Below are 16,644 nucleotides of genomic sequence, written 5' to 3' on the forward strand. Positions count from 1 at the left end.
GGCAAAACTATAAGCTGTCAAACATGAACCTGGAAAGTCCGGACATGCATGGAAGTCAGAGCAAAGATAAGCATGGATGAGCCTTTATTGTGGCCTAAGCCTTTGTGGACAAGATGAAGAGGCATCTGATGAAGTGTTATCAGGCCACAATAAACCTGTTTGCCCAAGGTGCCACAAAAGTAAGTTGTTTTTGTTGCAACACACTGCCACAGCTGCCCTCTGGATTTGGAGCAGCTCGCTACCTTACACCAATAATTATATCCATTTCAGTGAACAGGTTTTACAACAGGATAGAGAGTAATATCACATACACTGTTCCTTGCTTTGGCACAACATTAAGCTTTAACTGGTACTTGACCACATGACAAGGTCCCTGGATCCAGCAGCAAAGAGAACTAGTGACTCATTTATTAACATGTGGAGTAACATTATTGCTGCAAAAATGTTTTGAACAAAGCACTAACTTTCATTGAGAGCCAATGTTTTATTTTTCCTGCAAGAATATTGTAAGTTTATTCAAAATGGTAAAAATAGTCTATTTTGTAATGCTAAACAGATTGAAGACTTCATATGATTAATAAACATCTACTAAAAGAGCACAGAACCTCCTGAACCCAAAGAATATGCTGTCTTCTAAGTAATATGGCGCTCAAGGGCAAGGAATAGTTCAGCTGGTTTTAGTTATTACCTGTTCAGTCTAAGGTCTAGATTTGTATTTTTAACTACTAATAATGAACAGATCCACAATGTTAAAATGAACAGATCCACAATGAACAGATCCACAATGTTCAAATCCAGCCTTATTTGGTTACACTTCTGTAACTTAGACTTGAGATATTGCCCATGGAGGACGCAAAACCCTTTTTGTATATGTAATATCTGGTTTATTAAACCCTTATAACATATTTGTTCTAAAAGTCTACTGAGCAGTTTGAGCCACAATGTAAAATTGCACAGATAAGTCCTATATATGTAGATAGCCCAACATGCATTTCAAACACATAACTGTCTCTAAATAGCCACAACAAAAAAACTTCCACTGGCAAAAATGAAGCTGTAAATATGCAAACAGATCAGAGTCAATTCCATATTTTGCTATATATTCAGCTTAATGACAAAACTCATTACTGGAGGGAAAAACCAAACAATAACATCCTACAATATTACTAGTGCTTATGGCTAAAGCACTGTGCACTCACAAACCTGAGCTAAGTGTCTGTTGTAAATGATGTCAAAAGGAATTGAACAAAGTCAGAACCACATGGGGTTCCCCTAACTATAAATAATTTATGGCACTCACCTTGCTTGAAGGGAGGGGAGCAGTGTTAACTCAAGTCAGATTCAGGGGAATGACCAAATGAGTATTCAAAAAGTATATTACAGCACAACTCAACCACTTTCATAACTTGCTGCTGGTTCCCAGCAGACACTCCAAAGTGCTAGGCTTATTGCGTATCAACCTGGGATTTTCTTACAAAAGAGGGGAAATCAGTTTGAGGTAGTATTGGAACAGTTATAAATCCAGCTGACACCTGTTCAGTTCTGCAGAGAATGCCAAACCAGAGAGTTTTCTTTTCTAAATCAGGATAGTGCATATTATCTTGTGTACAGCACCTAGTTATGTTGGATGCTTCGGTAATAATAATAATTTATATTGTCTGAGCACATGGGGAAAAAACCACAAAGCATGAATTTATGCTGGCATTGCAGATTTGTTATAATGGAACTGCATTCAAATACTAAAACAAATGTTTGGAGACTGGAGAATCCAGGCAATTTTCAGAGCATCACAGCTACAAAGTGGTAGAACCATCTTACCAGGAATTGGCACCTGTCAATAATGGTCCAGGCCTTCCAATAGTTTTAAGGATCTCACAACTGATTATGGAAATGAGAACTTTGCTAAAGCTGAAATTGATTTTTTCTAGTACCAATGATTTGTAGTAAATATCTTATATTTTGTCTGTTGGCCAAACATATGAAGCTTAATTTTATTCAACAAGTCATCCTTCACTAACAGACAGAACTATTGCCTGAACTACTGGGTCATGACCAATCTCTCCTACATTTGAAATCTTCATTTAAAAAATAAAGAGGCAGGTTCAGATAAATAATTAAATTATATGCCATCATTTTTCTCCACTGATATCATTTATTCCCTGAGACCACACCAGGCTGGAAATCACTATAATAAATTCAAGTGTAATTAAGAACACAATTTTATACTCATTGATTCAATGAAGCTTCCTTCCAAGTAGGTAGAAGATTGTTGTCTCAATGTCATATTTAGTAGCCAACTAATACACTTTTAGAAAAATGACTTTTAGCAAAATTGAAGCAGTGCTACTTACTCCTCAAATTTGTCAAGCCCAAAAGTAATTTCTGAAAGAAAATCTTAAGAATTTTGTATTTTCTTAGACCATATGTCATCCCTATGCCTCTACAAGAAAGCTTCTTCCTGATATATAAAAGATATGAGCTACCATCTAGTTCCTTGCTCTGCCGAACTACAAGACCTAAATCTGCCATTTTAATTATGCAATAAGCAAGAAATCTAACCTTACTTCTATCATTTCCACAGTAACTGAGCTGCTCACCACATCGTCTCCAATGTGCTTATCCACATGGAACCGTGGGGTAATTTTGGCACATGATTATTAAACCTACAGATTCACAGCATGAAGCTTAATTCTTGTTCCTGAATCACTTCTCAATGACATCACATTTCTTAATCTCAATTTTTGCATGTAAACTAAAACATATAAGCTAGGATTTTTTAATCTATTATTATCACCTCTATTTTATTATATTTTATTTGTAAAGCTTTGAAAATTACAAAATACTGTGTAATACATTTTTAAAAACAGAACTCTCTGCCTTTGGGCTAATTCTTTGCCTCTAGGTATAGATGCCATGTGTCATAAAAGTTTTTTTAATTGCATTGCTTGAAATAAAAAGTATCTTTTTCAGTACCATACCAAACTGAACAAGAAACCAAAAATGTAATTTACTTGACATAACAAATTATATTTTGGCTTGTACTAGCATTCTCTAATGTACTAATATTTTCATATTTTGCATTTTTTAATGCAACAACAACCACCCACCACCCTTCACCCTAATGTTCCAGAGCAGGTTACAACATTAAAACAGTTTAAAGTAGCTTAAATTTAAAATAATATATGTAACAAACTTTATCATGCACTGGATTAATGTGTGAATGACATTCCTAGTTGCGCACTAGGATCCTTTAGCGCTGCTTTGTCTTATTTTTTTATTTGTACAATTTAACTCATAAAATATAATAAATGAGTAATTGGTTACTAAGGGGAAATCAAAGCAACAAGAACAGGAACTGCCTAATCGAGAGACAACTCACAACTGCCAAAGTCATAAGGAATGAACAGGAAGAAACTACTTAAATTTAAAAAGCAGGAAGGAGGAAGTTTCTAATGAAAGAAACAGCAGCCCTGAAAAGCCTCAACAGCAATTTGTAAATCCATACTGTTATACTGTTATATATGTTTCTGGCTGGCATTCGATAAATTGGGGTTGTTCCATAGCTACACAATTTAGTAATTTTGACAGTGTTCCTTAAGGGCAAAGCACTTTAGTTTCAGTTTCATTTCTGTTATTTGCACAGTAATTGGTAGTTAGGCTCAGGCAGACACCAGTAGAAGCCTAGTTCTCAACTCTGTGCTACTGCCTGGTTCTGGCACTATTAAATATGCTGGATTGGCTCATCCTGCAATTACATTTGCAAGACAAAACACTAAAACAAATCAGGTCTGTGTTGTTCTGATGAGAACAACACACACAAATAGTAGACTGGTGATGTCAGTTACATTTCCAGTAAAAACAGAACAAATTATGATATTCTAAATGAAATGGCTAGTGTGCTGGAAGCAACCCATGTTGTAAATTCTGCAAATTTCTTCAAAACAATGCACTGATAACGTAAATAAGAGATATGTAGACTGAAACAGAGCATCTCACATGCTAGCAGGATTTTCGTTGCTCGATATAGCAGATGAAATGTTCTAAGTTCATGTGGAACTTTTCCTTGTCTATTTTTTTTTTTAATGGGAGACTCTCCACCTGTATGTCAGAATCTGGTTGCCACCAAATCCCTGTAAGCTGGGATGGTGGTGCAAGGTGGATGTTGGAACTGAAAGCGCAAAGGTCAAAAAAGCAGGATGCTGAGGTCTGTTTTGAATCCAGTGCTATGGCTATGGGAGAAGTCAGAAACTCTTGGAATGTAAAGCTGGAGAACCTTTCCCAGTAGACTCCAGTTGCATATATGTGTAAATAAGCCATATATCATGAAGACACCAGAAGCTCTGTTGTGCCTCATTGTTCGGAAACATAGACTCTGGGTTAAAACGAGCCTGCAACCCCTGGAATCTTGTGGTGTTCAGAGATTGGGGTGAAATGTAACAATATGTTAAGACTGACTCATCCTGACCTCCTATGACTCCAGAACTAAGGCAGCTAAACAACAAGCTAACATAGAAACAATCTCCATGGAGCTGGCTTCATTTAATTATTTTGCCAATTTACCACAATGGAATTACCACATCAGAATACATGCCATTTGTTTCATGCCACATTCAATGTTTTAAACCCATAATCTGAATCATATTGTTAACTTGTTCAGTGGAAGGGGAAACTACTGGGTGTACCAACAACTTAAAAAAATATATCCAAATTTTCTTCCAATTTTAATAGCTGATTGGTTAAGGTAAAGCCAAATACCATGTGTTCTGTATTTCCATTGCCTGAATATAGGACACTCCTTACATTTGTTTTTAATATTAATTATAATAAGAAATAGGACATGGAAAATATTTTCAGCTTTATTCAGAAACATCTTGTGCAGAGCCCAAAGCTGGGGGGGGGGGGAAATATTGAAAGGCAACTCCCCTCCCCAAAAAGGCAGGAATAAAATGTGCATTATACAATTGGCTAACATTTGCAACCAACTAAAGAAAAAAATAGCATAAAGTTGCAAAACAGTGGGCACCGCGTTCATATATTTACTAGGACTTCTGGAAACAATCTTTGGCAAGGTTTTTTCCTTTAGCAATGTATATGCAGTGGGCAATGTTGACATATAAAAGCATTAAAGCAGACCCACAGTTCATGTAGTCCTGCAGCCCAAGGCAAGCAAAATGCTTCAGGGAAACCCACTACTGGGTTATGAAGCCAAAAAATCATTATTTAGGGTACATTACTACTATATTATGATTTGGATTTGATATAGAAGAAGAGTTTGAATTTGATATCCCGCTTTATCACTACCCTACAGAGTCTCAAAGCTGCTAACAATCTCCTTTCCCTTCCTCCCCCACAACAAACACTCTGTGAGGTGAGTGAGGCTGAGAGACTTCAGAGAAGTGTGACTAGCCCAAGGTCACCCAGCAGCTGCATGTGGAGGTTACACTGCAAAGTAAAGTGTGTGCCACTTCTAGGCACAAAATCTTTCCAAGGTATTTCTGTAATCAAACAAGGTCACAAAAAGTAACAAAACAAGAACAACTCAACACAGATTAAAAGATTAAGGAACAGAAGAGGTGCTTTATGTCAAAGGCATTTTTATTGGTTTCATATTTAGTCACTAGGGATAAAATCTTGACCATGTTTAAGCCAAAAAGAGATTTTTCTAGTGGAATTTTGCAGTAATTTTAGCATCTGTCTATCAAATGGCAATATTCTCCAGAAGAAACCTACAAACTGCCAGACCATTCTTAACTTTTAGGCATGAGAAACCAGCCATGCTTGATCCTTGTAAGGATGACATAATTCATAGAATCATAGAATCATAGAGTTGGAAGAGACCACAAGGGCCATCGAGTCCAACCCCCTGCCAAGCAGGAAACACCATCAGAGCACTCCTGACATATGGTTGTCAAGCTTCTGCTTAAAGACCTCCAAAGAAGGAGACTCCACCACACTCCTTGGCAGCAAATTCCACTGTCGAACAGCTCTTACTGTCAGGAAGTTCTTCCTAATGTTTAGCTGGAATCTTCTTTCTTGTAGTTTGGATCCATTGCTCCGTGTCCGCTTCTCTGGAGCAGCAGAAAACAACCTTTCTCCCTCCTCTATGTGACATCCTTTTATATATTTGAACATAGCTATCATATCACCCCTTAACCTCCTCTTCTCCAGGCTAAACATGCCCAGTTCCCTTAGCCGTTCCTCATAAGGCATCGTTTCCAGGCCTTTGACCTGAGAACTGAATTGGTACCACTTCAGATATTACTGGTGGTAAAATTGTTCAGCTGCAATATTTTTAAATAAGGTTAAAACAGTATTTGACCCTATCTTTATTCAGCTGTGGGATCATGCTCAGCTGTAATGGGGGGGAGCCTTCCTAGATTATGTGCAAAATTAACCTACATACTGCTTTTAGACAAGGTAGGTTTCATATTTCACTGAATTATACCTTACTTTCTCTGATACTTCTCTTTGCCAAGCTAAATTATCCAACCTTTAGTGTACTTCATCTAAATTCAAAGACACTTTTACAATCACTCTCTTTTGGGGAAAAAAAAATCAAATATACAACTATATGAAGAATATACAAATGAATTCCAAACTCTTTTGAGAGTCAGTACAGGAAATAGCTCTAAGCTGCACACAAGTCACAAGGCAGTAATAAAATTCTGTTTCCCTAGTATGATCAAAATAGATTTTCTTGAAATACAAAGCAATAATCTCTGAACCTAAATATCCATTCATTTCTGAGCAGCACACTTGAAATAATGAAGACGAACATGCAAGCAGGTAAACAAACCCCAGTGAGCTTTGTTATAGACTTAAGTGGAAGATGACTGAAAATCTTCCCCACAGACTGACTTTTTGTGCCAAGAGCTTTAGATTTGAGCTATTCTGAGCAGAGACAGAAGTAACTCAATGAAAGCCACTATCAACGCTGAAATCCCATCCTAAGCCCCTGTTCAAAATTATTTCCAGCGAGTCTGTTGAGATGCAGTATCCCCACCCCACATCAAATGCTTGAAAACACCGTTTTGCTTATTTCAAGTTGAGAGGAAAGATGCTGCTTTGTTTGTGTCATAATAATAATAATAATAATAATAATAATAATAATAATAATAATTTATTTATACCCCGCCCATCTGGCTGGGCTTCCCTAGCCACTCTGGGCGGCTTCCCCCAAAAAATATTAAAATACGGTACTACATCAAACATTAAAAGCCTCCCTAAACAGGGCCGCCTTCAGATGTCTTCTAAAAGTCTGGTAGTTGTTGTTCTCTTTGACATCTGGTGGGAGGGCATTCCAAAGGGAGGCGCCACTACCGAGAAGGCCCTCTGCCTGGTTCCCTGTAACTTGGCTTCTCGCAGTGAGGGAACCGCCAGAAGGCCCTCGGTGCTGGACCTCAGTGTCCGGCTAGAATGATGAGGGTGGAGACGCTCCTTCAGATATACTGGACCGAGGCCATTTAGGGCTTTAAAGGTAAGCACCAACACTTTGAATTGTGCTCGGAAACGTATTGGGAGCCAATGTAGGTCTTTCAAGACCAGTGTTATATGGTCTCGGCGGCTGCCTCCAGTCACCAGTCTAGCTGCCACATTCTGGATTAGTTGTAGTTTCCGGGTCACCTTCAAAGGTAGCCCCACGTAGAGCGCATTGCAGTAGTCCAAGCGGGAGATAACCAGAGCATGCACCACTCTGGCGAGGCAGTCCACAGGCAGATAGGGTCTCAGCCTATGTACCAGATGGAGATGGTAAACAGCTGCCCTGGACACAGATTTGACCTGTGCCTCCATGGACAGCTGTGAGTCCAAAATGACTCCCAGGCTGCGCCCCTGGTCCTTCAGGGGCACAGTTACCCCATTCAGTACCAGGGAATCCTCCACACCTGCCCGCCTCCTGTCCCCCCAAAACAGTACTTCTGTCTTGTCAGGATTCAACCTCAATCTGTTAGCTGCCATCCATCCTCCAACCGCCTCCAGACACTTATACAGGACCTTCACCGCCTTCACTGGTTCTGATTTAAAAGAGAGGTAGGGCTGGGTATCATCTGCGTATTGACGGACACCCAGCCCAAACCCCCTGATGATCTCTCCCAGCGGCTGCATGTAGATGTTGAAAAGCATGGGGGAGAGGACAGAACCCTGAGGCACCCCACAAGTGAGAGCTCAGGGGTCTGAACATTCATCCCCCACCACCACTTTCTGAACACGGCCCAGGAGGAAGGAGCGGAACCACTGTATGACAGTGCCCCCAGCTCCCAGCCCCTCAAGACAGTCCAGAAGGGTGTTAAGGTCGATGGTATCAAACGCCGCTGAGAGATCCAGCAGAATTAGGAAACAGCTCTCACCTTTGTCCTTAGCCCGCTGGAGATCATCAACCAGTGTGACCAAGGCAGTTTCTGTCCCATGATGAGGCCTGAATCCCGACTGGAAGGGATCCAAATGGTCCGCTTCTTCAAGGCGTGCCTGGAGTTGTTCAGCAACCACTCGCTCAATCACCTTGCCCAAGAATGGAAGGTTTGAGATAATTGGCCATCGTGGCCGCATCTAAAGATGGTTTTTAAAGAAGCGGTTTAATAACCACCTCTTTCAGCGGGTCTGGGAAGGCCCCCTCACAGAGGGAAGCATTCACCACCCCACGAAGCCCATCGCCCAGCCCTTCCCAGCTAGCTTTTATAAGCCAGGATGGGCAAGGATCAAGGAGACAGGTGGTTGGTTTCACTCATCCAAGCAGCCTGTCCACATCCTTGGAGGTAACAGATTGAAATTGATCTCACGCAATTTGACTAGACAGGACTCTAGCACTCTCCCGCCCCGGCCCTGCTCCCACGGTGGAGTCTACCTCTTCCCGAATCTGAGCGACTTTATCTGCAAAAAACTTTGCAAAATCATTGCAGGAGATCATGTGGCCCGTACTGGGCCCCGATGTAACAGGTGGTTCCGTTAAATTGCGAACCACCTGAAAAAGTCTCCTGTTGGCTGCTGTTTTCTGCAGATGCAGAAATATATATAGAAAGCAAAACTATAAAGTAAAAATAAATGGATAAAAAATAGATATAACACAAAAAGAACTACTGACTCAAAGCATCAGTTACTAACTTCTCCTCTTGGAGCTCCAGCAAGTTTCTGGCAGAAAGATGGTTAAAAGCTACAATTAGTTTTCGTTCAAGTGTAAGGTTTTTTTCCCAGCCAACCATTTACAAAAGCATCCCAAAAGGGCCCCAAACAACATTTTAAGAGTTTGGGAAATTTTAGATTTACTTACCAAGCCGCTCAAACCTGATACTTATTAAATCCCATGATATGTAATACACTCCAGCTTACAAGGAGCCTTTCACTAAGTGTCTGATGCTCAGAGAGTAGCAAGACCAGTTCACATTTTCATGGTTTATAAGAGTGTAGATATTTTCTTACCACTGTACAGTGAATATAAGCAGTTATGATTTGGTGGCTTGTATTCTTAGATCCTTGGGCAAATACCTTATATATTTGCTTACCTGTATAATTAGGGAGGCAGAGGCAGGCATAATTGTTTACTCCATCCATACAAGTTGAGTTGTTCTCGCAATCATTATCTTCACAGTCATCTGGATTACTTTCACATTTTTCACCCTCAAATCCAATAGGGCAGGAACAACTTTTAATAGAAAACAAGACAGAAAGACTAATTTACGTTTCAAACTGAAATAAGTTGGTAGCAAAAACTAGTTTTGCCTGTGTTGACCACTAAAGGTCATCAGTATTGAACGAAGAGGGTTGGCACCCATGAAAGGTCCCCAATATCAACTATTGACAGAATCCAGCAATATCCCGCACTGAAGGTTCCTAATAATCACATTTGAAAACCTGGCTATAAGCCAGGCTTCAAAATTATTTGCTGGCCGTATGTCGGAAAGCCAATAACAGACACTCTCTGGACCGGACAGAAATGGGTAAAGCAGATATAAAAGGCCAGAGATTCAGGAGGGAGGGGCAGAATTGCAGTGGGTGATGAGGTAAGTGAGCAGGGAAAAAGGTGTCTGTTTCGCAAGCTGAATTGTAAGAGGGAAGAGCAGGAGGCAGGCTGTTTTATGCTGCAGAGAGAGGCAGTGTTTGGGCTCTCTTTGAATCGGAGGCTGCAGCAATGGAAAAAACAGGACCCCTTTGGAATGTAATGCTCTGCATTCTATCTAGGCTCAGCTTGTATATATGTGTAAATAAACCATAAATCATAAACCAAAGTCTCTGCTGTTCCTTATTGTACAAAAGAAAACACACTCTCGTAAATGTGCCTGGTACCCGTGGAATGTTGCACAGCTCAGAGATTGTGGTGGTGTGTAACAATACTAGAGAGCTGTTTTAGTAATCTGCTTGGTCGGGGAGCCTATTTAGGCTGAAAAGTGAGTTAAAAGTGAGGTGAAAATACTTTAAAAAAATAATAAAAATTGTATGATTAGTAGCCAACATTAATTACATCTTTTTACATGTGACTGTGAATGCATGTTTGTGTAATAACTGAGAACAGGAATAATTCTGAATTATGTTTTATTTATTTTCTAACTCAAGTCTATAGCAGCTCACCAGCAACAGGCAACACAACAAAAAAAGACTTAGCAATGTTTTGAAGATGTGATTTTAGAACATTTTAAGCAGTTCACTTTTTTATATATAAAAATATCCACATACCACAGTTTCACTATAAGAAGCATGAAATTGGTTTGTAATTATACAACCCACAATTTTTTAAAAATCCCTAATCTTTAAGCTACAGTATGTGTTGTGTACACTGGAGTCTGTGTGCTTCCTATGCAAAAAGCCTGAGGTGGGAAAACCCTAAATAAAATATGTAGCTGGATAAAGGAACAAACAAAGAATAAAAAGCAGAGGCAGGCAATTTTGTAGAAGTCAACGTTGCTGAGTCAAAAGTATCTGCTTATTTCATATTCATGAACAACAAAAAAGGGGCAAGTGGTCTCTCCTGAGCAAAAAGAGCAACTTTTCTTTTAAAAGCATAAGGACAAAGTAGTACACAACTATACAGCATGACAACACAAAACTTGGATACTTGCAGACCATATGCCCCCAAAATAATAAAAGAACCATAAAAGCAATTTGAACTGATTGTGCAGAAGAGTTCCTGACACTTCTCATCCCACACTCACCACTCATAGGTCATAATAGCTAGAAGGGACAGGGATATATCTTTAGAAGGGATGACTGAAAACAAACTGCTTGAATCAATTCTACTTAAAGCACACTAAATCAGTATGAAATATTTTCTTTGCCTGTCTTTTACCTCATTAGTACCAATAAAAAACGTCCTCTTTCTGACCCTTTGGTGATACTCAGGATCACATGAGGCAGATAAGAGAAGACAGGAAGAGCTGGCACAGCATCTTTTGTAGCCAAGAAAGGGGATGGGGGGAGCAGGATAAAAGAACTCTAATTAAATAAAGTGATCCATTCATCATGTCTCCCGTTTCCATTACAAAACCCCATTTTTCAGGGCTTTATAACTCAGCCATAAAAATGTGCTCTAGGCTGCAACTTGGCACACAAGGTCTCAGTTTGGGAGCACAGATTCATTCTTTCATTTGAAAAGAAAAGAAAAATGAGGAGCCTGTACTAGCTTCTTTTATTGTCTATTTCTGTATGCCACATTTTGACTAGAACAGGTGATGTTTACAATAAACAGTATACTACTAATAAGGACTGGCAATAAGACAACACTGTTCAAATAATATGCATTTCCATCACTAACATACAACATTCAAGCTATAGCTATAAACTCAGGAACCGTATCTTTGTTTTAAAAAGACAGAAAAGGAAGAGAGAACTTTTGAAACCAGAAGTATTATTTATTGGCATATGTAATGAGGGCCTATTTATTTATTTATTTATTTCATCCAGATTGATTAACTGCTAAATAAATACACTGGTACCTTGGGCTACAAACGCTTCGGGTTACAAACTCCGCTAACCTGGAAGTAGTACCTTGGGTTGAGAACTTTGCCCCAGGATGAGAACGGAAATCGTGTGCCGGCAGCAGCAGCTAAAGTGTGCTTCAGGTTAAGAACGGTTTCGGGTTAAGAACGGACCTTCTGAAGGAATTAAGTTTGTAACCCGAGGTACCACTGTAAATAAGCACTAAGCAGTTTAAATATAATACAAGCAGGTCCTGCTTTCTGAACACAGTATGTTCCATGGAAACTGTTCACATAATGAGTCCATGGTTACCATTATTTCCTATGGATATATTTCTAATCTAGGATTTTTTGAATCTCTCTCCCTGCTTTTTCAATGGCTGCAGCCAATCAGCAAAAGAAAGACAAAGTAAAAAACCGATTTGTCTCAACACTCCTACTCTTTGATTCATTCAGTCTAGTTCCCCTCCTCCTTCCATTGTTTCTGCCCAGAAATGGCTGCTGACGGCCAGCAAAACAAGGAATTAAGGAAGCCATTTGATTGGATAAGTGAATCTGCAGAGCATATAGCATGGTTTGGGCATAATTCTTAATGTGAGGATAAGTGAATTTTTGGATAGGACCTAAGTATAGTATAAATTATTCCTTAAAGATAGCCATTAATCTATACAATTTTTTGTTCCAGTATGTAGTGTTGTAATGTGCTTTTGGAAATGGCAATTGATGCAAAATGTAGTGGCCATGGGGATGATGGGGCAGTGGATTGAATGCATTTACTGGTAATCCCCATTTTAAAAGTTAATCTGGTTGGCTTGGTGCTAAAAGTGCTGCTCCCATATATACCTGCCTGTGCCTTGAGATGTACAGATGAGGCTTTCCTGGTGGTCCCAATACAGCCTGAAATACACAGCACAAGGCTTTGGGAAAGCACCTTTTCAGTTGTGGCCCCATGCCTGTGGAATTCCTTTGCCACTTAAATGTGTCTAGCTCCTTCATGATGTCTGTGTCAATAATCAAATAAATAAATGATGTTGCTGGGAGAGCTACTGCGAAAATTATGTCTGTTCTGACTGGCATCTCAAGCAAGAGGACTACACTGCATTAAACACAAACCACTCATTTCCTTCTGTGTGCCACACTAAGACTTCAGGGAAGGCAAACATGATTAGCCTTAAACTAGTTCTTCTGGTGAACTGAAAAGATTCAGGGACACGTTTCATTTCATATGCAAGTATAAGCTATGGAAAAATAACTGCCAGAGAAAACATAAAGATTAATCAAATCTGAATGTGTAGTCAGAGAGGTTGGAAACTTGATTAGAGTAGAGGTTAGGAATTAAGACAGGAATGACCAAACTTGGCCCTCCAGCTGTTTTGGGACTATAATTCTCATCATCCCTGACTACAGGTCCTGTTAGCTGGGGATGATGAAAGTTATAGTCCCAAAACAGCTGGAGGGCCAAGTTTGGCCATACCTGAATTAAGAGATTGGAGGCCTGTACATATGCCATACAGTAGTACCTCAGGTTAAGAACTTAATTCATTCTGGAGGTCCGTTCTTAACCTGAAACTGTTTTAACCTGAGGTACCACTTTAGCTAATGGGACCTCCCGCCGCCGTGCTATTTCTGTTCTCATCATGAAGTAAAGTTCTTAACCTGGTACTATTTCTGTGTTAGCGGAGTCTGTAACCTGAAGCGCCTTTAACCCGAAGTACCGCTGTATTAACAACTCAAATTAAGGAAGAGATATTCTCTCCCCAATTCCAGGATGTGATTATATGTTCTACAAAGTTATAGCAGCTGGATCATGCAGTGCTATATTTTATTTATTGGGCTACCAATCTGTAGAGTCAGAGCTTACACAACATCACCGTGTTGGTGGGGTTTGAATTTTTTGAAAGATGCAGATGTTTTTTTTGTTATGGAAATTTATAACATAAATTATAGTGGCAAAACGGAGTTGTGTGTACAAGACTTTAGAGTGGGAGGTTTCAGGAAGCTGCTGACTACATAAGCCACAATAAGGACCAATTACTATGGCTGCATATTCCTTCCCAGAAAGGGTATTCTGTTAACATGAGTGCAATTGGCTGAATCATGTTGGAAGATTCTTTACACATCTTCCCTACTGAATGGGAACCACACAATCTCTTTGTTTAAGTTGTAGTAGCCATGCACTTTTCAAACATATTCATTGGGCCAAACTCTAAACCCTTTAAGGTGCCAGAAGAACGTTGTATTTTCACTAAAAAACATGCATCTCAGTCTAGGGGCATTGAATACACAGCACAGAACTTAATGACAAACTTTTAAAAGATTTTTATCTTAGTAGAATTTTTATTTTAACATAAATTTTAAAATATTTTTATCTTAACAGAACTTGAGATGTACAGTACATTGATATTAAATGTACTGATGTATATTAGCATGCTCTATCAAGTGATTTAGTATTTGAATGAGATGAATGCTGGCCAGATGTACTGCAGTTTACAAATCAGCTGTTGTGTTCAAAACAGCAAATGTTTTAGAGCCCTTTGGCTAAAGAACTACACACACCTGCATATCAACTGGACAGACTCAATAGCCCATAAACACCGAACTCATCCATCAACTGTGGAACATTAACACTGCAAAATCTATTAGTTAAGTTAAAAAAAAAAACTTAAGTGAACTTTGTATTATTGGAATAATGCAAAGCACATTGGTGCACTTCAGCTGAAGAAATAACATATACACTCAGCACAGCAGCTATATAGACTTCATCACAATAGGCAAGTTCCAACTAAAATTAAATATTTGTGAGTAACATATATCTCAATGGATTAGTTAAACACATGCTTAAACCTTTCCCATTCATATCAACAGTACATAAAAATGCTTTTCTGCGGTTTGATTTTATCTGATACTCTTAAGGCTTCAGCAATGATGAAGGGCTGGTATGAAGGTAGGTTTGTATTCATTCTTAGTAAAAACAGCATGGTACTAATATAGCACCTTCCTGATATCTGTGCCACTTATTTCTCACTGGGGAACTTTTGACACAGAAGTGTATAAGTGGTTATTAGCTGGAAATCAGTATTTATTCTGATCTATTTATTAATGTTAATTAATTTTAGATATTATTGTCACCTGTATCTCAGAATGCAATGCTGGGATAAACCCCTACAGCCCTGAACACAAAAACACATTCTAAAAATTCTGTTAAAATATGTACCAGTGGGATCAGAACAATATCAGAAATATAGACCATTGCTCCTAGAGGAAGCAAATAAAAACTGTGAAATGGGTACATCTAGCTTTGTTTGCTGTTCCTTAAACCAGGAATTTACATGACGAAAAATACAATTTTAGAATAAACTGTTTACTGCTAAAAACCTGAATTTGATTTTGATTCAATGTTTCATTTTATCCCATGCCCTTTGCTGACACTCTTGTGGCAGCATGTTATAACAGTAGATAGGAGTAGTGGGATCACCTGCTGTTTAGGCCCCTTATGTTACCTACAAACAGCAGGATAAGGAAGGGTGTGAGGATGGAGTTTCAGTCATAACAGGGTGAATTTCCTGGCTTATGTCACCACCTTCCCATTACTCAAAAGATAATTTTCTTGTCTGTGACTACAGGAACTTGGGAGTTAAATCACTTGGCATTTCATATGGAGAAACACTTTGGCTTAAAATCCCCTCTACAAGAGCAAAGATTTGACAAGTTTGGCAGCTGAGCTTATATATTTATATGTTTCTCTGGGAGGTGAGAGGGGGAGTGAATAGAATATTTAATTTCTTTCACAGGCCACACAACAGAAAGTTCCAAGGGGGCCTTCTCTTTTGCACGGGAGAGATAATAGTCTCTCATCTTGACACACAAGGGTTTTAGGAAGGCAATTCTGCTTCTGCCAGCAGAATCTACACAGTGAATTGAAATAAAACAGAAAAAAATCAGTGCCAGTAAGTTCAGAATTTAGTGATGTCAAATTCCCCTCTAGGTGGCTTACAGCACATATAAAAAATTGCAAAACATCGGACATTAAACATTTCCCGATATAGGGCTGCCTTCAGATGTCTTCTAAATGTCAGATAGTTGTTTATTCCTTTGACATCTGATGGGAGGGCGTTCCACAGGCTGGGCGCCACTACCGAGAAGGCCCTCTCCCTGGTTCCCTGTAATTTCACTTCTCGCAGTGAGGGAACCGCCAGAAGGCCCTCGGAGCTCCCACCCACCTGTTCCCCAATTTCCAAACCCTTGCTCTTTAAATAGTTCTTGGGGGGAAACAGCTTGCCCAAAAGGGCAATGGCATCCTTTTGTCTTGTACACTGCAGTGCAATGTGCTAGGCTCCAAACGGAGTGCAGTGCAATGTGCTAGGCTCCAAACGGAGTGCAGTGCAATGTGCTAGGCTCCAAATGGAGAACACTCCCCGCTCTAGAGCACCACTGGTGTCAGCTGCATCAGAGTTTAATCCACACTGTGATGAGGTTGTGGTGCCTAATGTCTCCCTTTTCTTTAAATCATTCTGAGTCCCCATAACTTTTATCAAAAACTTTGACAAATGAGTTTCACCAGCATCTCCAGTTCAAACACTTTCCATAACAAGAACTTAACATAGTCTGTCATAACAAGGCAGCCCATTTTAAAGGAAAATATGTCACAGTAAAATCAAACTGAGGTGATGATCCAGCTGAAAGTTAAGTATTGTGATTCCAACTGTTTTGAATGGGAGAGTTAAGTATGTGCTTAACACACCCA

General features: G+C 39.4%; 1 protein-coding gene and 1 long non-coding RNA gene across 3 annotated transcripts in view; one reads left to right on the top strand and one right to left on the bottom strand.

Moving 5' to 3' along the window:
* SLIT3 (slit guidance ligand 3) overlaps nucleotides 1-16,644 on the bottom strand; it is a 396,000-nt gene that overhangs the window by 39,775 nt on the left and 339,581 nt on the right. For both annotated transcript variants that reach the window (XM_081899114.1, XM_081899113.1), the window contains exon 28: nucleotides 9,495-9,634. In XM_081899114.1, the coding sequence (XP_081755240.1) occupies nucleotides 9,495-9,634 (140 nt within the window). The remainder of the gene's footprint in view (nucleotides 1-9,494; nucleotides 9,635-16,644) is intronic.
* LOC309363150 overlaps nucleotides 1-16,644 on the top strand; it is a 413,995-nt gene that overhangs the window by 26,988 nt on the left and 370,363 nt on the right. The window lies entirely within an intron of this gene.

The sequence above is a fragment of the Podarcis melisellensis genome (assembly GCF_964234715.1).
Source record: "Podarcis melisellensis genome assembly, chromosome: 2".
NCBI lineage: Eukaryota > Metazoa > Chordata > Lepidosauria > Squamata > Lacertidae > Podarcis > Podarcis melisellensis.